The sequence below is a fragment of the Crotalus tigris genome, unplaced genomic scaffold, assembly GCF_016545835.1.
Source record: "Crotalus tigris isolate CLP2741 ecotype Arizona unplaced genomic scaffold, ASM1654583v1 scf7180000020943.996319, whole genome shotgun sequence".
Classification (NCBI taxonomy): Eukaryota; Metazoa; Chordata; class Lepidosauria; order Squamata; family Viperidae; genus Crotalus; species Crotalus tigris.
Window position 1 is genome coordinate 322,697 of NW_024098271.1, and position 26,609 is coordinate 349,305.

Sequence of the window (26,609 nt, forward strand, 5' to 3'; positions counted from 1 at the left end):
CAATATAAACGGAGTGACTGTAATGTTGACAGAGTCAGTGTGAGAATTAAAAGCATGAGGCTTGGTGAAATAAATCATAGTCAGAATCACTGATATCTACAGAAGAGAAGACCTCTACTCAGCAACATATTAGTAAAAGTTTCTCTAGTTAAGCTGAATTCTGAAGAATTATATCTGTTTGATGAGCCTCATTTGTTTTTTTCCTGCCAGTGGAAGCAGCTAAAAAAAACCTGGAAACATTTTCTATGGTTTGCTTTGTATTGATGTGGGCACACATTACTTGCAATTCTTGGTTTGCAAAAAGTGCTCATATTGGGACTGCAATTTCTTTGCAATCTCTAATCTTTCAAGTGACAGTCTCCATCATGTAATTTCATACATTCTCTCAAGAACTGACCTGGGAAATTTCATGCAAAACCAGAGAGTTCTTGTGAGTTTGATATAATTTCAGTCATGTGCAATGATTATAAAAGTATTAATATATTTAATTTTGTGAATTAATTGGCACCCAATAATTGTGAATAGTCACTGTCAATAAAATAGGCATAATTCCCTTTATTGTCTATATTTTGTATAAGTCCAATTCTGCCTTCCCTAACCTTCTGCCAGAATAAAATCTTTTCCTTCCTTCCTTCCTTCCTTCCTTCCTTCCTTCCTTCCTTCCTTCCTTCCTTCCTTCCTTCCTTCCTTCCTTCCATTCATCTTCAATTTATAAAAACTCTGATTCTGCCAATAGAAAACAACAATAAATGCTAAATTAAGTGTACCAAATACTAGAATTCTGAGAATTCTCTGTAAGAAGCAAACATATGTTTCTGGATATGGTTTGGTGCAAATATACAACATGAGTTTGTTAAATAAATCTGGATTTCAGTATATCATGAAGAAATGGATGAAATAATATTGATTCTCATTGATGGACTGTTATTTTTAGAAGGTTTTATCCAGTGCTTTTTTTGTAAAAAAGAAAAAGGTACCGGAACTCACACATGTCCTACAACCTGCCTTGCCTACCCTACAAGGTTTACCTTTGTAGTTGACAAACAAACCCTTCAATTTTTAGTGTATCTAAGAGACTAGGATTTGTTCAAGGTAAGTTAATACTATTAATGTTACCATGCACTGTGTGGCTTTAAATTACAAGAAGGCATTTTATTAATCTTTTGGGACATTTGCCATTGGCGTACCCATTTAGTTTAATGAGTGGAAATGTCAGCATTCTATGTGGAATGAAATTGGCCCAATAAAACAAAATTTGGTTGCTTGTAAAAGATTGAATTATTTTTAAGAAGTTGGCAAATAGTGGAAAAATTTACATTTGGAGTATAATATGGATATTGACTTGAAACAAATTGAAGTTGAAACTTTGTCAGTGAACAGATTACTTTTAATTTATCTTTAAGTTAAACCCAATTTAATAAATAGATCTGATTAAACTTCATACTGTAGGTCTACCTTTACATCTGACCAATACATAATTAACATATATATTATTAATAATAATACCCCCAAATCACAAGACATTGGCTTTAGTCTTATTTTTCCCCTCTGCAGTTTGAATATAAAGTATAAAAGACTAAAAAGAGATTTTCGTAGACATCCCAGCCTTTGAACTACCCAAGGAACTGAAACAGCAAAATTTCACTGTCGGACAATCTTCCATGCCAGCAGCCTTTCTTTCCTCTCGCTTCGCCTCTTTTTAACCTCACACCCCACCCTCTGTAAGGGAAGGCAAAAGGCTCACTCATCCTCTTGTGAAAGATGGCCTCGATGTTTATGTGTCTCCCACCACCACCATCGGCTTCCATACCACATGGTCTGACCCAGCCAATCAAGCCACGCTCTGGCTGTGGTGCTTCGGCGCCTCATGGCTCCTCCTAGAGGAGGCAGACAGCACTGGGGGGGGGGACCCCGCTTGTACTGTACCACCAGCGGGGCATTTTCAAAAACAAATGATAGGAAAGGAAACAATAGGAAAAGAATACAACTCTGAAAATCCATCAAAAAAAGGTGCCGGAACTCTGTGACAAAACAAATCCCTGGTTTTATCTATTTTTCCATAGATTGTGATTTAGTTTGGTAGATCTTATACAAGAAATCTCATATTAAAGTTTGTGGAGTTGTTTCCTTTTTTGTAATCAGGGTCTGAATAATTCCTGAACAGCAATTTGCTCATGGGCTATGTAGTGATTTCAACGTATACTAATTTCACTCTTCAGAAAACCTGTTAGGAAACAGTTGCATTATTTATCACAACTGAATAGCGGATAGCGATAGAACAGTTCCTACACCATATTAAGTGTAGCCTTTATATATCTAAGAGAGAAGGCATTTTGATCTGTTTAAATAATATAGCAAAGCTTACCTGATGTAGGTGATGAAGGTCAAATGTTTTTATAATAGGTAAAAAAATCAAAGCTAAACTGGAAAGGATTTTCTAATTATGGGAGAAAATGCACCTTCAAATAATATTGTTGTGCAACACAGAAGAAAGAATATATTTTATCGCATATGTATTATTTGAAGTGTATTCTCTCCCAGTATTAAGCAAGTTTACCAAATAGTTTGAGACTGACTTGTATCATCTAATACAAAGGCCCCCAACCTTTTGGGCACCAGGGACCGGTTCTGTGGAAAAAGATTTTTCCACGGACCAGAGGGGATGTGGTTTCATGTACTGCCTGCATCCAGCAGATGGGGCTTTGCTTGTTTGTGCAGACCGGTTGCTGGCATGCTGTGGCCCAGTGCCAGTCCATGGACTGGGTGTTGAGGACCCCTGATCTAATACAATAGTTTACGCTATCTTGAGATATATTAGTATATATAGTTGTGTAAACCAGCATTATATCAATCAAATTTATTTTGCATCCTTCATCATTTGAGAGACTAAGGCTCCTACTCACTCCTTCTCACTATAAACTGGAATATTCATAATTGGAGTATCACCAAATCTCTCCTTTTCTGGCTGGCTTCTGATTGTCTTGTCTGATTTACATATATTGAGAACTCAATATTTCCTAGCTATCTTGTAAACCTTTAGCTAGTTTAACAAAGATATTCCAAGTCGATACTGATTTTAATAGGAGCATTTCTACATACATGGAGATTAGAATATTGACCATGAAGGGGTTCTGATAGGTCACCTTTGATTAGGTTTGCCTAAGAAGGTAATGCTGATTTTCTGCAGCAAAATCTGCATAGAGCCATTCTTCTGTGTCTGATCTCGTTTTCTCTTTCTGAAAAAAATGGAAACCAATACTTTGATTGAAATTAGCATTCTTGCATACTCTGAATTTCTTATTTTATATAAAGGACATTTAACTCATGTATTTTAAAAAGTAGCATTAATTTTATTCTTAGTTTTATTTTTTAGAGAAGGGCTATAATAAGTCTTCTGTATCTAGACCTGAGTTTACCAAAATCCCCCCTCTGGCATGTCATGGGTTTATTACAGTAATCTTCACTAGCAGTCTTAGACTATTAATCTGACTCTAGATTATCTGCGCTTAATAATAGCACCACTAGAACACCGTTCACATTGACAAAAACACCAGAAATCAATTGTAAAAGGCAGTTTTACAGCTAACATCCTATGGCATTACTTTTACTATTATTAAATCTGTCTACCCCAGATTTTTGGGAAGAACTCAATAGGTGGACAAAAAATGCCAAATCCAGTTTAAACATCTGGCTGATTGGTTGACCAACCATAATAATGCTAATGAAAAAAAATATGCTTGGGGCAATACCCAAAGAACTATCACTATCTGGAAATTTTGAATTTATCAGACCTGAACATCCTAATTTTATCTCAAAAGTCACACTTTGCTTGGAACTTTCTATATTTTTAGTCACTACCTTAATAATTCTTAATCCTTAGTTAGGATTTGAGTTATTAAGTTTTTACAAGTTTTAGACTGTGAATCTAACTGTAGGTTACTACTACTATTACTACAACAACTGCTACTAATGATAATACTGGAAAAAAAAAACCAGAACTGCTATCTTTTATAAAGTATATAACTTTTGAAATGAATCTACAAAGTGTTTATATGGAAAGGCTGTGATTTATTTTCTAACAGGTGATCCTTCATTTGAAGATGCCTCTATTTGAAGGGGTGTCCAATTCAAGCCTGATTTTTTTTCTTATAAAAAGGCTATAAAAAGGCAAACTCTAATCCAAAAGTTGCCCATCAGCATCAATACCTGGATAAAAGAGCCAGCAAATGGAAAATTTGCTGGCTGCACTTTCCACCATAGGGAAATGTTCTGCATTTTTTGCTAAATTATAGTAATTATTGCTAAATTTGCACCTGCATCTCTCTATATAAAAATAACATATGCTGACCTTAGGCAACCTGACATCCTGCTTTGTTCTCTTATGTATTTTTTTTTCCTTTTTTTTCTGGGTGGTTTACAGTGACAGTAGGTTTTTTGTGTGGATTGTAATTTGCTCTGTTTAGCTGGGAAACAAGAGATGAAAAAGTCAGACAGTGAGGAAGCATTACAATGACATCTCATTATGCTTTTAAATTCTCTAGGTGTGGCATCAGAGAAATAAGGCTCAGACCAAGCAGACTGTTTTAGTCTGCTTTCATAGATTATTTCTCATCTCCATAGTGTCTGAGCCACGAGTCCCAAGAGTCAAAAAGATCTAAGCAAGTCATGAATGGCATCATGGCTGAATACCTGCATCTTTTCCAGCTAACCAGGGCTATTAACATTTAAATTGAGAATGATGGTGTGGGGGGGGGAAGCAGTCTAGACAGAATAAACAAACTCACTTCATAAAAGTATAACATAAAAGGCAGGAGATGAAGTAGAACCAGAACTAAGCCATGTATTTCAGCCATGAATCGAAACAATTATTCTTTTAAAATATATTTATTTTAGGAGAGTGCACACAGAATCACTTAGTTGTAACCAAAATAAAGGTTGATACTTTTACAGCAATCTAGATACTAAGAACTATTGCTAGCTAATTTTTAAATTGTTTCTGTAACCTATTATTTAGGACCCGAGGTTTAAAATTAATAGTTCTACACGGTAAACAGTGCTAATTTTTCTCCAAAGATTTGGATATGCCATTTAATTGTCTGTAAGCCCTTGTAAGACCCAACTCAACAATCTTTACTAGCACCAGCGAAGTTCAAAAGGCAGATGAATACACTGCTTTTTCGCCTCTTGTAGAAATATATAGTATAACATTTTCCCTTTAGGAAAATAGACAAAAGTACATACAAAATTTGTATTTATTAAAAATGTCCTTTTAAATAAATGCCTATTTCATATGGATGCAAGTCAGAAGGAACACTTACAAAACAGAGACAGCTGGAAAATTACCTGGTTTGCTATTGGTTTAAAATAGCTTAGTGCCAATAAAACTGTTCAATTATCCGAAGCTTGCATCACATTGGCCTTTTTTCCTATTGTAGAATTCACATAGAACTAGTTTTCTTAATTTGAAACACCCTTACATTGCCTAAAGGAGATGCTCAGTGCAAAAAATGATGTTGGATCTTTCTTAGTTTGCTTAAAATGTATTTCACAGCATGCCTTTAGGTATAAAGGCATGCTGTGAAATACATAAGGTATGGCTTATGCTAAAAAAATGTTCCTTAGCATCAGTAACTGGTTAACGTTCTTTTATATGTTTTTGTTTAAAATTCAAAAAATAATTTTAGGCATGCTACAGCCTGATAATAAAATATCTTGAATTTGTTTAGATAGATTAAATATATCAGATTTCATGAGCCCTCCTTTGATTATCTTCTTTTTCCTCCTTCAAGTAGTAAACTTTTGTATAATAATATATGTTGATGAAGTTGTACTTTGTCAAAGTGTTCATTATGTTTGCCTAGTCCTCTATCATGGTTGCATTTTATGGTATATAATATCTATCTCAGCTATCTATCATCTATCTAAACATTTAGAAGCTATTTACTCTCCAAGGAAAAATAAGCAGGATCATATGTTTTAAACAAACAAACTCTGGAAGAAGAATGGAGAAAATCAATATTAGCTCTCGTGTGATATTTCACCAATCTTCTGCAAAATATTTTTTTATTATTGCTACAGGTTGGGGAAAGATATAGTTTTGATTTCAAAAGCATAGGTATAGAAAGATTAATTAAGCTCCCTCCAAGCCAACATACACATAATTCAAAATATCCTTTAAAAATAATTATGAAATAGATTATTTTTTTAAAAGAAGCTTTAAGGAAGCCTTAAAGAAGGAAAAATTGTATTGTCATGTTACCATACTGCATATTTATGTATAATATGTAAGTAGATTCAGATTCAGAAATGGGTTAAAGTGATTTACTTTAATGTAGAATGTAGATGTGCTCTAACGTGCAATTTGCCATATACTGTAGATCAGCTTTTTGCAAACTGGCCACCTTCCAATGTGTTTGGATTACAAATCTCTAAATTCAGAGGGTTGACCCATTGATTTCACTGAATTCAAATCTGTTGGTAGGGGGATGTGTGTGTGTGTGTGTGTGTGTGTGTGTGTATGTGTACACTTGTATGACTATTTGTTTCTTCCATTAAAGATAAAAAATGAAATTATTAATATATTGATATGAAAGTTTCTGTAAACTAGTAGCTTTATGGAGTCATAGTTTTGGATTATTGGACCTGAAAGGATAGTTAACATCACACTATTTACTGGGTAATGAATTGGGGTTCAGAATACAGATGAGGCTGGAAATGAGTTGTAGGAGTCTGTACGCTCTTTAGGCTATGATATAAATTCTCCATAAATTAATATTTTGATTATATTTATATCCTGATTTCTTGCAAAATGCTCACAATTCTGTCTGGTTTTTCATGTCGGTTTTGTTGTGAGGGCATGCAGGTATTTGATTACTACATTATCAAAGTAAAAGCCCTTTTGGGTGTTAAGACACCCAAGAAATATTAGGAACTTTATTGGTATGGGCTGTAGTGGCGGAATTGTTAAAGCCTGACAGAATTTCTCCTTTCCTCCTCCTCATATCAAGGAGAGTCAACGTGAGACAATCTTGACTTACTTTGTCATGCTTTTCTATTTCAGGATTAAGTTCACATTTTCCTAATGGTTGCTACATGTTTTCTTTCTCTGGGCTTCTCTACACCATCTCATTCTGTTCTTCAGTTATTCTGAATGGGCATTAACGTAATCGTAGGCCAGTTCCATTTCAGTTATAAAATGAGTCCAGATTTGTTTTGTGGTTTATTTACTGACATTTGTTTATAGCTGATAAAGAACTAGGAAACTTATTTTGAAAATGCCCAGATCAGAAATCCAGATCTTGGTGGCTGGAAGCTAGAGCCAGGATAGAGTTTGGGAGATTTCTAGATTATGAGAAGGGAATTTTTTTCTGAAAAAATACATAATTAGCTAGATGCTTTTTGACTCAATTAAAGTTGGGATTGTTAATTTATTTAAGCAGTCCCGAGAGAAAACGTTTAGCTAAAACACTGCAGAGAGATGGTTCAGTTAGGGCAGGGGTGTTAAACTGCCGGCCCGCGGGCCGGTTTCATCATACCGGAGCCGCGCCCACCCCATTGCCGGCAATGGCCAAAAAGCTCCAATACATCGCGTGACATCGCGAATTTGACATGTCTGAGTCAGGGCTTGAATTGCTTTTGCTTTCCCCTCCTCTCAGCCCTTCTCTCCACCATACAAGATTGTCAAAATTGGTAGACCAGGATTCTCCCTTTTTTAATGGCTTATTTTAAATCTTAGTTTAATGTTGAGCCTAGTTTTAAAATAGAAAATGACCATTACTTTGATGGAAGTGTTTTTACCTCTAAATTTAGGTAGTGGTCTGCAAAAGAAGCAGTTGGAGATATGTGTGATCTGGTGATCACTTGTTGGTCTTCTCTGCCTTACTTGAAGAACTAATTCATGCAAAGAAGTGTAACAATCATTCCATTTATTGAAGCAGAATAGTAGAACTTCATCTTTGTTCTTAGTCCTCTCTTGTCATAGGCACAAGAAATAAAAATATTTTGGATTATTACAATTAAAACATTATGATTCTAAGAGTAATAACACTGGTAATTAAGACACCATAATTAATAATGAGAGAATATCCAGCTTTCCTCCCTCTTTTTTGTATCCAATACACTTTTTCTTTTTACAATCTTTTAATCCCTTAATTCAAGATACAGTTGTGGTTACTGGGTAGAGCTGAGCACTTACTGGCCAGATGCCCTTCTTGATGCCTGGAGTTTGCAGCAGATATTTTTTCTTTGCGCCCTAAGAGAGAAACATGTGCCAATACCTAGCATTGAACTTTCAACCTTCCGAGTGGGAGGCAAGCTTCTTCATACTAGGCTACCAGCCACATCCAATACATTTGGTATCTAAACAATAGAATGTTAACAACTTAAGTATATTGTATAAATATCATTGTACTGAAATAACAATGGATCAAGACTTATATTAACATAATAAAAAGAAAACAAACACACAATTATTACCATTATTGACAACTGTAGATCCAGTGGCATCTTTTAATTGTATCACTCGTCACTGTACCCTACAGTGTTAGCACATCAAAGGCCATTGATGGTCATTCTCCTATCTAAAGTAACTGATATGAACTAGTGATGAGAAAAATTCTCCAGTGCTTTTTCCTTAATCCCACAGAGCTCCTTCCTTGCTTCTCCTTTGTGTTTTATTCCTATTGTCTATTCTGACAACTAGGGAGTCTGTGAACTGGAGATCAAAATGTCCAGAGGTCATCAGGTTGAAGAAGGCTGCCCTAATGACCTTAGAGGGTATTGTAATGCATAGGGGCTATTCCAAACTCCTCCTTTTTTACATTATTAATTACTATTTCTCATTTTGCTGATTTTATTGTGTTTGGAGGATGTGACATGTCAGTTACATAGGGATACAAGTTCTTTGGGGAGGGATAATTAACTTTCTATTTATAGTTTTGTGTAGGATTGATCTTCATACTGGGATGAATCATTTATTTGACAGTTTTATCTACAGTTTTGTTTGCGAAGGTTCCATGAATAGACCAATATACTTGAGAACAATAGCTGCTTTTTGAAGGAAGGAAGGAAGGAAGGAAGGAAGGAAGGAAGGAAGGAAGGAAGGAAGAGATGAGGGAAAGGAAAGAAGAGGAGAGGAGAGGAGAGGAAAGGAAATGTTACCACATATTCTTTCAGAACATCTACTTGTTATTACATATTCACTGAATGAAAATTCCATCAATATATTTATGGAGTGGGGAGTTATAAAGAATCCTGTGATAAGTTTCTCCTTTGGACTTGGATATTAAACCAGATTTATATCAGGTATAGTTTGCAAAATGTATTTTTGCTACGTATGTACTTTGATTCTCTGCACATTGTACTGTATATTCAAACTTCTCAACCATATCTTCCAATCACATTGTTTCTGCAATGTAATATGCTACATGAATTTTCTCAGAAATAAGTATAGTCAGTGGTGGGATTCAAATATGTGAACAACCGGTTCTCTATGTGGATGCCGCTTCCGGAAGTCCATTCTGGGCATGGGCAACAAAAAATTAGCTCCCGGTTCTGCCAAAGTGTTGCGAACTGGCTGAATCCCATCACTGAGTATAGTAGCATCATATCTACATTTTGAAATCCATTATCAACATAAAAGTAATCTCAAATAGCACTTTTTTGTCTGGTAATAATCTGATATTTCCAGTGATGATGATAAGGATAATACATTTTATGAGATGGATTGTAAGATGATTGCACTATTCTGTTGAAATACCTGAATATCACTTTTCCATGCTCTAAATCAGGGGTTCTCAACCTTGGCAACTTTAAAACTTGTGGACTTCAACTCCCAGAATTCCTCAGCCAGCAAAGCTGGCTGAGGAATTCTGGGAATTGAAGTCCACAAGTCTTAAAGTTGCCAAGGTTGAGAACCCCTGCTCTAAATCATGAGCAAAACCCAAACAAGCCAAATAAATAAAAGAATTCAGGGGACCCAATAGTTTCAGAATTGTAGGGAGAGACAAGTGAGAGGTGGAGATAGAGCAAGAATGAGAGAAGAGAGAGCAGGGACATTCCTATATACCCAGTAGTTAAGAGGAAGGGGAACAAGGAAACAAAGGGAGTGAACTACTTACCCAATGCCATATAATTGCTGTTGTTTGCCAGCTTAACAATAAAATAAAATTAGAAGGCAAATGAACACTCATGCTATGGTTATATAGCTGGGAGCCCGTATCTTAGAAATGGTAAAATAAAAATAGTTTAAAACTTATTTCTTAAAATCATGTACTGTTGCTAAGGATGTATTTTGCAGATGCAAGTAATATTGTGAATACTTAACTGGTATAATCCGTGATATAAACATTCAGCATGCAAGTAAACCTTTTGCTCAAGGACTTGCTTGATCGGCTGAAGGAAGAAATACTAGCAAACTAGCCAAACCTGCCTTTCGATTCTGGATGTCATAGCCCTCCCATGCTCAGAGGATGGGGAAGAGCAGGGGAGATCTTGGAGAATGGAATCTATAGGCAATGGCCCAACAGGGCAAGGCTGGAAGGTTTGACCCCCATTAACAAAATACTTGTGGGCCCAGCTCTGATTGAAAGCATCCTCCAGAGGAAGATGATTTGGAGAGCATCCTCCAAATGATCAACCCCAGGATGTCTGAGAGTTAAAATATATCAGGAATGTGAGATTGGACAGTTCCTGTGCTCTTGGAATACACCGACATTCTAAGTTGAGTGAATGTAGTCCAGCTGGCTAACATCAGAATTTGAAATCTGGCCTAAAAGCTTACCATCTGATGTGAGTCAGAGCTGGGTTCATCTTTGATGTGCTTCAGTAAACAGCTGCCTGAAATCCTGCTGACCTTGTAGTCTCTGCTTTAATATATTTGACTTTGTCTTCACTTAATGCCATTTTGGATTTGGAATTTAGCTAAATTGGCTCAGTTCAGATATTGGACTGTTTTTTGACAATTCCTTTGCATAATTGACATAATTGTCATACATTTGTTTGACCTCTCAGCTTAGTTGTCTATTAGATAGGAAAATGAACACAATCTCACTTTCTATATACAGTGCTTTCTAGTTTCTGAGTAACTGGCTAAGGAGGAAAAATGGCTTTTGTAGCTAATCCTCCACTTGATATTAATAAAGTTTTTCTTATAACTGGATAGATTAAAAGGCCTTTATTGTATGGTAAACTGATGCACTAGAAAGAAATTACTGTGCATGCTTCTAAAAAGGAACCTCTGTTCCTCGGTTTGGCCTAGGGCAAATATAAGCACAGCACATGAGCACAGGTGTCCTCCAGCTAAGTGAAATGGTCAAATGCCATATAAACTTATTAATCTTTCCTAGGAACACAGCTGTTTGGTCTAATTGGAATGTTTCTCCAGTGGGTTTACTCTGTTCCTCATGGGAACAGTTTTTTCTTATCCCTTTTTGAGGTTGAGAAACCAGAAGTGCTTAGCTTTGAGTGATCTTTCTTATTAATAATTGTTATGGTTCAAATTTAGCATTTCTTCAAGAACTCTTTAATTAGCAGAGATGAGGTGATATGTATTGGCTTGAGAAGTAGACCTTTTGTGTCCCACAGCATGAGTTATTCATAAAAGTTTAGATTTTGAGTATGGCATACTTTTTCAGGTATACTTGATTGCTAAATACTGATTGCAATTGAGTAATAGCTTTCTTTGGAGGTGAGCATTTAAAGGCAGATATCAGCTGCAACTTCCAAGTAGTCTTCAAAGTAGCCCCACAATAATGTACATGACAGTAGTTGACTTTAGAGGTGATAATAGAATGTGTAGTGGTGAGATTACAGTGCCTTGAATCTGCATGGCCAATAATTATTGTCACTGGATTTAGGGATGGACCAAAGTAGCACAGAAAGTGTTATTCAACAAAATACTATAATTCAAGGCTGCAGCCTTCCATTGAAGTCAGTGAGAATATACAGTTGAAATATAGCTGGTTTCAAACACAAATTCTTTAGCAAATGAAGGTAAATATACATGTCCTAGGATAATGTTGCAGGATCCAATCTGAGTCGGTCACTAGGACCAAAAGTTTATTCTTCCAAGGTTTCGGACTGGAGACCATCATCAGGGAACTTCTCCCTCCCCAGAATATGCACATATTTTGAAGAGAGACATTCTCTGATGATGGGTTCTAGCATAAGCCGGAAAGCTTGGAAGAATAAACCTCTGGTCTGGTGACAGACTCATATTGGATCCTGCAACAAACTTTTTAATGTGGTTGTTTCCTGGTGATTTCTTTTTTTCTCACACATTCCCGCTTTTTGGCAAATCATATTCTGTCATTTATGCTTTAAACTTTTAAGTATTTTCAACTTCCTTGCAAATTAGTGTTTCATTTAGGAAAAAAGAGTCACTGGAAGAACAGGAGACCTAGGTCCACCACTCTGTCACACAATTGCAAACTCTGGTTTCTGGAATCATTGCATCCTGAAGATTTGTTTTCGAGCAGTACATGGAACAAATCTGTACAATAATCTGAGAAAATAGTTACAATATCTAGTTCCCAAATAATTTGGTTCAAAGTCGCATATGCCAAATATTTTCTGTAATCATCCATATATATATATATATATATATATATATATATATATATATATATATATATATATATATATATATATATATATATATATATATATATGAAATGTATGAATAATAATGTAAACTGAATACTCAAATCTAGGTGAATGACTTGCTAGGTATTGTGAATCTAGCCTTGAAGATTGTTGGCAACTGGTATGATAACGAAACCATTTAAATAGGAATGATCTGCCCATTTGTTAGACTTTAAGGAACAGCTGGTGTTTTCAGTGTAATAGGTAGCAATGATGTCAAAATATCACACCTTCTCTTGATTTTTGGATAATTCTTGTCTATTGGGAATTTTTTTTTTTACAAATATAAATGTTGCCTTTAAAGTAAAAGTGTATGGAAAAATCAGGTCACATGTATGTCTCATTCAGTTTCACCTTATACTGTTAGTAATTTTATAAACTGTGCAATGACAGTGAAGCCAGTCAAACCTGTTTCTCCAAGTGCTGCTCTTTGAATTCAACTTGCAGGTTCTAAAAGTCATGTGAATGTAAAAGTATTTCGTAAAAGCATTTCAACGGGCTTCTTTTCTCATTGAGGGGGCTGTGTGAGAGTTGCTTCATATAGCGATTTGTGGAAATGGCAAAGAAGGGCCATTCCAATTTGAATCTCCTTCATTTTGTCTACTTCTTTGTGTTTTACTCCTTCTGTTTACCGTAAATGCTGGCGTATAAGGCGACTTCTGCGAGCGCTGAAATCGGCGCCAAAGACGGGGGTCGTCTTATACGCCGAGTCGTCTTATATGCCGGAAATACTGGTAGTTTCTGGCGTATAAGATGACGTTCTAGGAATGCGGCCCAGCTATAAAGACGGGGGTCGTCTTATACACCGGGTCGCCTTGTACGCCGGCATTTACGGTAAATCAAAAGATACTATTTTAGGTTTGCATTTGTGTTGGACTATTTTTTTAAAAAATTATAATTCCCATAAGTCAACCCCCTCCCCCCAATCTTTAGAATAAATAGAAAGATAATTATTATGTACTGCAGCAGGGCTTCTGTAACGTCGGCACATAAATGATAAACATAAATGATGAAAATGGAACTTTATACCCATTCTGGCTAAACCTTTATTTTGCTTTTCTCTTTTTTTCTTCACCACCAGGATTTTGGCATATATTCACAGGCTCCTACAAGACAATAATGAAGCCTTTGAGTGGCAGGTGATGACATACATGCAGCTCCAGTAACTGCTCATTTTGTTAGAAATCTAAATTCCACATTTTCCCCTAAGAGAGTAGTACCGTGCTTCAGAACTTGCTGGGTGAGGTATGTGGGTTCTATGCATTTTTGTTTGAGAGTTTCCTATCAGGAATGAAACTTTTGAGACTAGGACATAACTTATCATTATACCTGTTGACTTCCCATCCAATGACTACTGATAGCATCCCCCCCTTTCCCTTCCAGATTTGAATGGCTTGCCAGCCAATTTTAGAGTGCATTTTGTCCTTTAATGGATAAATAGTAGATTATAAATGGCCACAGACCATTCAAACTGAAATATTGCTGCCGTGGTATGCTGATAAAGATTAGTGTTGTACATTACAATTAAGCAACACAAAGCCACAAAGTTAGTTTGACTTCTGAAGATTTTTCATTTTGTACAAAATACAGGTTTGCTAGAAGATACATTGAAAAAGTCACCACCACCCCTGTCACTTCTTCCTTCACTTCACTTTGCCAGCCCATTTTTTGAGGGAGGGGAGGGAAAGGGCAATGAGCACACTTCCAAAGAAAACATGGAGTTGCATTCACTAATTTTTTTCATTTGGTAATAGTACATATAGGGGCCTATGCCAGAGCTCCAGAAGTGGTAGATGCTCATGCTTTGCTTTGCAGCGGGCTAACTATCAAAGGAAAGAAGGAGCTAAAGATACTGGAGCAAGGGCCCTAGAATCTTTAAAGAAAGTATCAACTAGCACTTATTAGCCTTTGAAACCACCTTGTCTTTCGTGGTTAAAAGTAGTTGAGACAGACTTGGCTTTAAAATAAATAGCCTGCTTCTATCATATATAGCTTGAGCCTAGAATACATTTAGTTCAGGGGACGAAAGTTTTGTATTGTGGAACCTTTCTTTTCATTTTCACAGTCTTAAAACTTAGCTTGCAGCAGAAAGTACAGATCTGATGGTAATAGCCTCCCACCAGAATCTAATTTCAGTTTGCAATCTGTTGTCTTGTAAGGTACTTCACATTTAATGGTGGTGGTGTAAACTCAGGAGAGCTAAAACTTTGGGGATTTTAATTTAGCTTGTAATTTTGAGTGAAGTTAATAAGGAAAAAAAAAGCAAAATATTTAATAAAGAGATGATTTGTCAGGAACCAAGAGTTGGATAAACCAGGAGATTTAATTTGTAGTTAATATATCACGGTATTGGTTTGTAAAGATTTATTACATAAGCAGCTGAGATGTCATAGCAATAAAATCAAAAGCTATAATCTAGAACAGGGGTGTCAAACTGCCAGCCTGTGGGCCAGACGCATCATAGGGAAACTGCGCCCACCCCATTGCCGGCAATGGGGAAAAAGTTCTGATACGTTGCACGACGTCAAGTGACGTCGTGAGTTTGACATGTCTGATCTAGAAAGTACCCAGTTCATTTTTATTAGTTATTAGTTTAATCATTACTATTAGTTCAAACATGTGATGTATTGGAGCTTTTTCGGGTGGGCGCGGTTTCCTTGTGACACGTCTGGCCGGCGGGCCAGCAGTTTGACACCCCTGTATTAGTTGATGTTGATTAGATTTACATTCCATTTTCCCTTGAGGACTTCAGAGTTATAAACTGAACAATCCTATGGGAGAGGGAGGGATTCAGAATCACTCGGAAAGCTTCATCCTTAAACAGGAAATATTTGAAAAGAAGGAAGCAATAGTATCTTCAAGAGGAGGCAACTTTTGTTTGTAGGAACAAACATAAGTTGGTCTAGTATTTTCATTTTATTTCTTTTAGCATTTATTGATTTATTTCACAATATTGAAAGTCATACACCTGTAATATGTCATAACAACTACCAAAAGAAGACCAATATTTCTTATTACAGAAGAATGGTCAAAACGGGACTGTGTTAGTTTCCTAACAAATTAATTGCAGAACTGAGATTCAAAAAGCAAACAATTATTCTTCTTCCTTTATGACTTTTGAATGTGAAAGCTTCAGGGAATTGTGCAGGCCAAAAGACCATCCTTTTTTGAATTACAAAAGCCATTATTATATTAGTGTTAAAAGCCTGTTATGCTACACAGATTTTACTTCAACATTTAATTTATACCTTTATTTAGCCAACAGACATATCATAGCAATATGCCTCCTTTCACTGAAATATTTCACCTCGGAAATGTATTGCCCTAAGAGAGACTTTAGAATTTGGGGGGGGAGGGTTTGCAGCACTGCTTACTTTGCTTTTTCAATTGTTTTACCTCAGATACGTAGACAGAATGTAGCCTGACCAGTATTTTACCTCTTTCTAAATAATTGAACAGTGCAAAAATGTAGTAGGATTAACCTTTGGGAGTTATGAGAAAATCTTTCAAAAATTAAGTAAAGTGTTTTGCTATTTGAATACCATCTATGGTACATTACAGGCTCCGAATTTATATCAGCTCCAATGCACTAGAGCTGCTTAGGTCAGAGTACTGTCCTATTATCATTTGATATTGGTGGCTAAAGCGTTTTCATTATTTCCTCTGTTTGTATTCCCAAATATAGTAGTACTTAGGGAACCATTATCTGAGATTCTATGTGGTAGCAAACATATTTCTGCTTGCATTAATACACTTTTCTCTTAGCTGCTTTTCACCCAGCATAGATTACTCTATGATTACTTTGTGGGGAAGGGGGGATAGAGAACCTTTTTACATTTTATGTCCATTATTTAGATTTTATGCATGGTTCATGGTAGGTCTTAACTGAACAGCACATCGTCTCCAGTTGCCTTTCTGAGAACAGGTTTTGACATGTCTAGGGATGGAGTTTCTGTATTTAATCAGTCTAGAATGAGTAACTTCTAAAACTTTTTTTCTCACACAGTGATCTCATATTCTTGAGGGTGATCTATCACAGAACAGATTTTTACAGCTTTAAAAAACTAAGGTGAAATATGGTTGCTATTGAAAAACAATGCCTGGTAGTTCTCAAATTTTATCTCTGTTTCTTCCCTAATTCAAGATAAAAAATGAGTGAAGACTAATCCTCTAAAGACACTAACCTTGGGATAGAATCAATTGAATAGTGTGGAAATTCTGAAAAGGAGACCGAGGATTATGTCTCATATCTAATAATTGCAGCTAAGAAACACACACTTAACATCCTTTGATTCAAATTAGTTATCCTAAATCTTTAAAACTAAACTTGTGTGCTTCTGTTTAGGATTGTTAAATAGCGAGGCATATATTCTTTGTTTTTTAAACTTTTGGAGGTTGGAAAGAGAATAACATTTTCAAGTAAACATTTAAAAGTGTGAAACATATAAAGGAACTATTCTGTGCATCATTCATAAACTTTGTCGGAAAGAAGAACATGGGGCAGCTATTCTCAGAAGTTTACCATGCTGACTGTAATCAATACATTTGGAGGATACCTTGTTTCCCTGAAAGTAAGACACTGTCTTATATTATTTTTCCATCCAAAAGAGGCATTAGATCTTAATTTTGGGGATGTCTTATATTTTTTGTGACACCTGTCTCACCTTGTGACAGTGGCACCAGTAGCCTGCATGGCTGCCGGACCACTTCTGCTGCAGCCGCTCGCAGTAGGAGGCCACGCGGCACATCACACCACTGCCGCCACAACAAGGCAAGGCAGGTAGGGGAGAGGGTAGAACTGCCCCACGTGCTCTGCATCCACTTACCGATACTTCAGCCCCCCCCCCACCAAGCCATTCCTTTATCGGCGACCTTTCATTCCCCTCCCGAGCCAGAGATGGGATGGGGAAGATAGGCCCGGTCCCCCTCTGCTGTTTCGGAGCCAGGGAGAAGTGATGGCAAATGGCTCCGCTGCTGCTGTGCACTGCTGGAGGGCCTTTCTTTAAGCTTTGCTCCGCATATCACCTGCCCGGGTGCAGCCGCCGCCTCTTTGTTCTCTGTCAACTCTCCTGGCCACCTGCCTCCACCAGCCCTTTGTCACCTTTCTCACGGAGAATGAAGAATGCAGCGGCTCTGCGGAGGGATGCAGAGCAGAGAACAGCACTTGCTTGCTGCCTGCATTGCCCCGTGTCTTCCTTCTCCCTTCTCTCTTCTGGAAATGGCAGCCCCATTTCCTGCCGCTTCTCCTCCCAACAAGCTCCTCCCTCTTCCCGAAAGCATTTATTTGCTAACCTGCTTTCCAGCTCTGGCATGTTTCTCTTCTGCTGCAGAGACACAGAGTTTGTGGAACTAAAAAAAAGTTCACTCAGACCTTCCAACTTCTCATGGGAAAAAAAAAGATTCGCCATCACTCCCCCCTGGCTCCAAAATGACGAAGGGGAACCAGGCCTACCTGGCCCATCCCATCCGCCATAGCAGTCCAGGTCAGGAGGGGAGTGAAAGGTCGACGATCAAGGAATGGCCTGATGGGGGGGCCCTGAAGTACCGGTAAGCGGGTGCTGGGTACGTGGGGCAGCTCCACCTCCTCCCCCACCTGCCTTGCCTCATTGTGGTGGCAGTGGCATGATATGCCGCGCGACCTCTTGCCCCATTGTGGCAGCGAGGTAGGATGGAGTGGGCAGGTCTTAATTAGGGCTTATTTTTGGGTAGAGCTTATATTAGCCCCCCAAATCAGAGTAGGTATTAGCTTAGGGGAGGGGCTTAATTTCAGGGAAACATGGTACTAGTTTGGGAAAACATGGCGTATAATTTTATCAGGGATGGCAGAAGATATTTTACTGCTTAAAGAGAAGATGATGCTCCCCAACCAACTGCAAACTATTTCAACTAAATGAATCAACAACTAGTTTCAGGCTAGAGTCTGTGCCAAATGGAGAAATACAGAAATGAGAAGTCAATCAACCAGCACGGGCCAGTGTGCAGGTGACCTATGGTGTTACATAATTATCCAACTTGATCTTGAAAAGATTGATAGGTCAAGCAATAGGCCAAGCAATAGAGACATACCATTTACTTCTAGTAAAGCTGTTGTTTTTATTATTTCAGATTTTCCAACAATTGTGTTTATACCGTGCTTTTAAACATAAAAAATGGAACCAATATAACTCACATTTTTTTGTTCAATTAAGCTAAATTTTGCAGCTTTTATTTAAGGTGCAATTTAAATAACAATTGATTATCTGCTAAGATGTAATGTAAAAATGTCACATATAACTCTAAACTTGTTTGAAATAAATAGGAATAATAAGAAGGTACATCATATGGAACCATACTAACATACAAAAGAATATTAAGGAATACTGTAAGAAGATGCATTATCCAAATGATTAATAATTACAATCACTTTGGTCAAAGTAATAATTACTTCCGAGGAAGAAAAGAAGAGCTTATAATTATATCTATGTAGACAAAGATATGTAAGTTACCTATTTGCTAGTGATACACAAGAATATATTCCAGGCTTACAAAAAAAGGAAAGAGTAATATTTTCAAGTTTATAGAGCGTAGATCAAACACCACTGTATATTCCGTTTCTAACAATGGCATTTTGCATTCTTGCAGGTATTAAAACAATGGGAAATGCAGAGAGCCAAAGTGTAGAACACCAATTTTATGGAGAGAAACATGCTAGTTTGGGACGAAAGCATACATCACGTTCTCTTCGCCTTTCAAACAAAGCAGCTCGCCGGACCAGACATGCATCCTCAGGAAAAATTATTCACAGAAACTCAGAAGTAAGCACAAGATCTAGCAGTACTCCCAGCATCCCTCAATCATTAGCAGACAATTGTCTGGAGTCTTTTACTCAAGAATCCAATTTAGGGGATTTTGGAAGCCCAATTTGGGTGGACAGAATGGATATGGGCTTGAGGCCAGTTTCTTACCACACTGATTCTTCTGTCACTCCTAGCATGGATAGCAGTTCAGCCCTTATGGCAGCCTCGGTACAAAGCATGCCAGATTCCGAAGGTGGAAGACTCTACAGAAATGAATCAACATATTTGACTGAAGTAGGTGGTAGGCAACATTCTTATTCAACAAATGGGACCACGTTTTTGGAGCCTATGACTTTCAAGAAAAAACGTTCAAAGTCTGCAGATATCTGGCGGGAGGACAGTTTGGAATTTTCTCTATCTGATCTTAGTCAAGAACATTTGACAAGCAATGAAGAGATCCTAGGCTCTCCTGAGGAAAAGGATGGTGAGGAGACTCCAGGGAGAGAACCTAGTAATAGTCGTCAAACGTTGGTAACATGCCAGCGTGCCAATTCCATGAGTGACTTGTATTCTCCTAAAAGTTCAACTGTTACAATAAATGGTGGACCGCGTAACATGCTAGGAGGGTATTGTCGGAATATAGGGTCTCATATCCCAGATGTGGAAAACCACAAAATATCACCAAACACAGTGGATAATGTGTCCTCTTATAGTAATTACAACACACTTCCCTGTCGGAAATCTCATTGCCTTTCTGAAGGAATCAGTCACATCAAAATGAACCACAGCAACAGTATGCATGGCAGACGAGCAAAAACAACTCAGGTAAGAGGCCTTTCAACATAGACAAATACCAGGTTGGCTGATAACACTTTTACTTAGATAACTTCAGGTAAGTTATGTTTAGTTTCAGAACTTTTACAGGCGATAAAAGGGCAATATAGTTATTGACAGAACTGAAGCAATTCCTATGTTTTAAAGAGAACTTTGTTTTCCAACACTTATCTTACATGAAAACTTTTCCGAGAATAAGACTCTCAAAACCTCCCTGATGGTAATTAAACTTAAGCCGAATAGTAGAGAACAGCATTTCCCAAACTAGAATTTTTCAGATACCCTGCAGTGAAATTTTCCAGCTGGGTTTGCCAAAGGTATGTCCCAACAAATGTAGAAGGCATTTATGCTGGCTAAGATTGGAATAGCCATAACTCTTATAGTTCAAAGAACTGCATTTTTGCCCCATGAAAAATTCATGAATGGTGAAAAAAAATACCTGCTTAGTTATCAATTTATACACAGTCCACGATGTTTGCATTTTACTACTAATGTTGGAAGAAGAAAATTTTCATCTTCTATTGAAAAAGAATTTACTTTATTATACAGTAATTATTCAGTGGAGTGAAATAGTGCTGCTGTCCATCTTCCTGTTGTGTTTTTAAAAATTTATTTAAAAATAAATATGCTTGATGGTGAATAAAACAATATAGAAGTCACACTCATCAAGGCTGATTATTACAAAAATAAAAAATGAATCTTGTTTTTTTTTATCAGAAGTACTATATGATGATTGCCTGATAAGATTTCCAGCAGCCACTTCCTGATGAACTTCTGTTTCTCCTTGCAAGCTATTAAGCTTTCAGTCATCTTACTTTTAAACTAAGAATACACATTTGTATTTGATCAATGGAAGCACTCTGGGAATTCATTCTCATACTAGACATGCAATATGAATGAATAGCCAAATATTAAAAAAAAGTTTTCAGAAGCTTTTGTAAACAGTATTGATTGGTGAACCTAGAAAAGAAGAAAAACATAGAGCTGTCTTCCATTTTTAATAATGTTTATTATTTCCTTTTACCTTGACAGGTTAACATTTTTAGAAATAGTCATTTCAAAAGCATTTGTATTGTAAGTTTTGCTTTGGATTAACATTTTTCAATGTTCTAGGCTGAAATGGTATATGAGTCAAGGTTTAAAAAAATGAAATTGATATCCCATGCAATTTATGCTCAACATGCAACTCCTCCAATTGGAATGTTTTTAGTAAATATTCTTTGCAGAGTACAGATTTAAGAAATAAGTGCTAAGATAATCTTAGTATAATGTTTTTGAGTAATCTCTAATTGCTTTCATTCAACATTTTATGTATAGTTTCCTAGTATTCTGATTTTCTTATATTTTCAACCTTGATATAGTGGGAGGACTTCAATGGTCCTGTGAATAACAATGACAGGTACATGAGCTGATAGTACCCTGGTGGGGTCATGCAAGCATGGTCAAAAAGCTAAAGGAATTAACGATCAGATGAGGACAGATGGGACTATACAGTATGAGGAAAGCCAACAAACTTAGGAAATGGAGCTCCAGAATCAAACCTGGAAGAAAGCAAACCATTATACTATTCTCCTGGCAACAACACAAAATTGGTTTGCTTTCTTCCAGTAATAATGTCCTCGTTATTATTTACTGTTCCAGGGGGTGGGGTTTGTGCCTGACAAGGCATGCTTCCTTCCCATGAGATGACATCATTGATTAAAAGGGACCTGGAGCATACCCACTCTGCTGGAATGTGTCAGATGAGCAAAAATAGTTGGAGAACATTAAACTTTCATGAGCAGATTTAAAAATGATTTGGAACAGGAAGGAAGTGAGACAAGGATATGTTTTATGCTATATGTCTTTAATTCACACAACAAAAATGAGTGGTAGAATCTGGAGAGATACTTCCTGTTATCAAAATTAGACACCAAGACACTAACAACTGTGGTCTGCAAATGTTACCACTTTGTTAATTGAAAGCTTAGAAAGCTAAGAAATTCTCATTATTAAAGTAAAAATGAAGAGGGAAAATTTTGTTTAGCATTAAATATTAGGAAGATAATGTTGATATTAACAGCATACAATAGGTTTCTGTTTTGTTTGCAATAAAGTCACTTGTTTAGTCATATTGTTCCTCTGGGCTTTACCATTAGTGAATTCATTAGTCTTTTAGTGTGGAAATTTATTGCTGAACCTGGCATGAAGTCTGACACTTAGTGAACTTACTTACAATTTATAGGAAACAAGTGAAAGTGTAGATTTTTTTTTTTTATCCTGAGCACAACAATCTGGGAAAGTCAGTAGAAGATTATATAATGCTAGAGAGGAAGATAATCACAACTTAGACAAGACCATGAAGGATAAGGATACTTCTGTTACAACAAAGTTCAGAATAGTTAAAGTTTTAACTCGTGATTATATGGTTGTAAAAGGTAGATATTGAGAAAACTAGACAAAAGTGATACCTTTCAGTTATTCCAGCAAGTTGCTAAAAATAGTAAGAGTACTATGCCTGAAAGAAGAACCAACCTGAAGCAAAATAAATGCCAATTGTTTCTCGAGGCAACTATCAGTAAGCAGAAATTCCCATACTTTGTCTCCTATGCATTTGCAAAACTATCTGTGTTTGGCATAGGAAAGGGAAAGGTAAGACTGTGGACATATGGAATCATAGAGGTTACTGAAATATTCTTAGAAGGTCTGTAGATTATTATTGGAGACAATAATAATCTACAGACCTTCTAAGAATATTTCAGTAACCTCTATGATTCCATATGTCCAACTTGGAGACAAGTTGAGATGACATTTGCCCATACAGTTATCAAGTTATCTGATTCAGCTTGGTAGCACCAAACCAACTGTATGTGACAGGGAATATAGACTGCATCTTATGACCCAGAAAAGAGAAATTCTGAATATAAATATAAGATGGTGGTAGGTTAGTGGGGTGAGAAATCTCTGGATTGGCATCCAGATGCCTTTGGCGATGCAGCTCTCCTAAGTGCTATTCAATTTAAGAGTTTTAAACATCCTGCAAAGTGCTTGGAATCTGCAAAGAGAATGCATTAGATAGAGAAGCCCACTGAGTAATGAAAATAAGTCTCAACAAACAGAGAATTTGGACAGGAGGGAGGGAACGCATGTCTCCACTGACACTGAGGCAGCTGGAGGTGGGTTTTCTGGATTTGTTGCCTGTGCTTCATCTGAAAAGATGTGCTGCTTCTATATATAACTCTGACATTTTGAAACAGATGCTGCTGTTTTCACAGCAGAAGTTCCATAGCTTAAAAAAAAAAAATCATACTAACCTTTTTTTCCTTTTTGAGGTTATTTATCCAGGACAGATCAAAGTTCTGGTTAAAGATCAGAAACAAACAGAAAAGTCCTTATAGATATCTACCTTGGTGTCTGGTAGGTTATCTTCCCCTTGGAATAATTTTTAAAATACTTTTTACTTAAAAATAGAAAGGAACATACTGCAAAACATGGTGCCAGCTTTTAACACTTTTTCAAAAGAAAATCTGAATTGCCTTAAATCCACATACTGTATGCCCCATGGGCATTTTTAAAAATAATAATAGTGAACGGCTGCAGACCAGTGCTTCTGTAGAAGGGTATCTGTTTGGTCAGAAAATAAATAAGCTGAAGAATAGAGCAGAGCACACCAGTGAGTCTGGAACAAAATCCTTCCCTTATGGCTATGTGTATGGCACTATAAGGTAGAAAAGGCCGGTGGCTTGTGTTACAATATCATGATGCTGCTTACATCACTCTGGCTCCCTTTATTCTCCTCCTGTTGTCACTGCTGTTCTAGAGAGTGTCAGGGAGCTGCACCTTTAGCAGTATGCCTTCTGATAAATTTACCTTTTATGATGGGCCACACTCAGTCACCAAGTTTCCTCATAGCAACCATTTTGTTGGCATTGCCAGAACAATCTCAGAACTCCAAAAGCTTATTTCTGAAATAGATGCTTTTTACTACTATCAAAAAGATGTTCAAAACAGAACATAAAAATTAAAAAAAATTTGTCTTGAAGTATATATAATTCAGTCTTTTCAAAACAAAGAACACAGAATAACATCTGAGTTTCTTTTTTAGTCTTGTAATGTTATCCACTGGGAATAATATGAAAAAGTTCAAAGCAGATTTCTTTCTCTGTATTGACTAAAATTATATCTGTGAAAAGTATGTCTAATTTCAGTAGGGACTTATTCTGTGATGTGCTTTCAGAAGATTTGTATTTCTAGGCTTGTCTTTCAATTCTGGGCTGTTCTAATATACTTTTCTGCTGATACTTTGCAGAAGTTTATTCTAGAAAAGAGAAAACAGCTACAAATCTGAATGCACTGACATTTCTCTTTGCTTTAAGCTATAGAAAGGTAATAAATAAAGGGATGACTTAAAGCCATAGCTTTCCTCAGAATGATTAGCTCTACATATTATTTTCAAATTTTCTTCAGATGTGGAGAAAACTGATCCATTGTATACCGAATCTGTGAGGTAGATGATCCATGAGTCAAATTTGCTTCTGAAATACAAAATTCAGCTGAAATGCTGCAAATAACCTTTATAACTTAATTATTCAAACCTTGTTCCTAATTTCACTGGAAGTATGAACAGGCATATGAAAAGTGCTTGTGGTTAAAATAAAAAAAAGTTTTTAGTTTCCTTTATTTAATTTAGATTAAACAGGAGTATAGTTTTGAGAACTGGAGTGCTTTTTGAATGCTCTGAATGTGAATGGATGCAAGTGATTAACATCTAAAATATTGGGGTAAGGGTAACTACAAAGCACTTAAGAATTCAGCCTAACTGACAAAGATCCCCTGGAGAGGGGGAGGAAATGTTGCTTCGATTTTGCAGCTTATGTTGGCATAAAAGCTCTGAAGGAAGCCAGCTTTTCAGTAGCATTCTTTTCTTTAACATAATGTTCCTTTTAGATAGCCAGGTTCTGAGCTTTTTTCTGATCCTTTCCTTTTCAAACAAAGCTCTTATTATTCTAGAGTGATCTCTAGACCCTTTGCCTTCCTTTCATACCACTTAAGAACTGCTGCCTAGGCAAACTACCCCAAGGACTGACCTTGAAGATGAGAGAGAAAGACTGCTTGACCTCCGTTGCCTTCCTTTCTTTTCTGAAAGACTCAGATTGGGTCCACAACCGTTTCTTCTCATTAAAAAGGAAAAGAAAATTAGAGGTCTATAGTTATAGCATGGAGTTAGTTGTTTTTCATTTTTAGCAGCCATTACTAAGCTTGTTGGGTGTGTGTATGTGCAAAAACATGATAGTTATATGTATCTTCTGAAAAAAATATACCAGTATTTAGATGATTGCATTCTTCTTTTTAACAATTACCATCAATGCATTTTCAGCTGGCATTGCTGTTCTGCAATCAATTGCTCATTATTGATACTCATGAATTGTCCATGTGCAATAACTGCTTATACTGGGAGCAGATATCTAAGTAGTTATTGTGATTACAAGATAAATAGCTATATTTCAAAATAAAAATTTAAATTGTTACTGGGAGTAGGAACAAATTGTCACATAGCATAGAAGAATGTTAAAAATGTTTTTAAGTAAGTGCATAATACTGTTCACATTTCTGAACGAGATATCCATAGCCTTAGTTTTTCAGCTGTGAAAAGGACAAACTGTAAATTGGATATGTGAGATAGCCATCAGTTGTTGACAAATCTGGTTTTAACTTAGTAGACCCAACTCCAATCTTATTAAAAACTAGCTGTACCCAGCCATGCGTTGCTGTGACTCAGTGTGGTTAAATGGAAAAGAAAGAAAAGAGAAAGTGCACGTTTGTAATATGTTTAATTTCACAATGCTTGTGGGTGTACAATATTTTTTGTTGTTCCATTGTGTGTGCAGATATAGAGATTATGTCCAACAGATGGCGCTGGTTTTTTTAAAAAGCATGTTTTTGCCTGTCACAGGTGTGACATCTATATAATATACGTATATAAAAAAACACGTGTATTCGAATGCAACGTTATGTCAAAATTTCAAAGAACTTTCGAAGATTTAAGATTTTGAACAAGATTTACATTTTTATTTATATAGATAGATAATAAAGATTAGAAGAATACAATCTGAAATGTCCCTTGACAGGTTTTTGAACCTTCCTGATATAACCTACATTGAAAGGGATTTGTCTGTGTTTCTAGTGACTTGCCTGCATAAGAGATTTTGTACCCTAATCCCTCTGGGTTTGCAATAATGGTAATTAATGTGTATTTAGCAGCACTAATTAGAGCTTGAACATCGAGATATAAATATTAGAGCATAAAGCCACATTGGGATTCCGAAGGAAGGTGAAAGATCTATTGAAACCAGTGACATTTATTTCCAAATTAGGGTT

The 26,609-nt window shown here is 36.5% G+C and overlaps 1 protein-coding gene across 13 annotated transcripts in view; it reads left to right on the forward strand.

Annotated features, from left to right (window-relative positions):
* TIAM1 (TIAM Rac1 associated GEF 1) overlaps positions 1-26,609 on the forward strand; it is a 208,951-nt gene that overhangs the window by 96,137 nt on the left and 86,205 nt on the right. For 9 of the 13 annotated variants that reach the window (XM_039368861.1, XM_039368856.1, XM_039368860.1 and 6 more), the window contains one exon: positions 19,264-20,243. In XM_039368861.1, coding sequence (XP_039224795.1) covers positions 19,275-20,243 — 969 coding nt within the window. In that variant the 5' untranslated portion in view covers positions 19,264-19,274. Of the gene's footprint in view, positions 1-13,723; positions 13,888-19,263; positions 20,244-26,609 lie in introns of all 13 variants that reach the window. The other 4 variants (XM_039368857.1, XM_039368862.1, XM_039368863.1 and 1 more) reach the window with 1 other exon arrangement.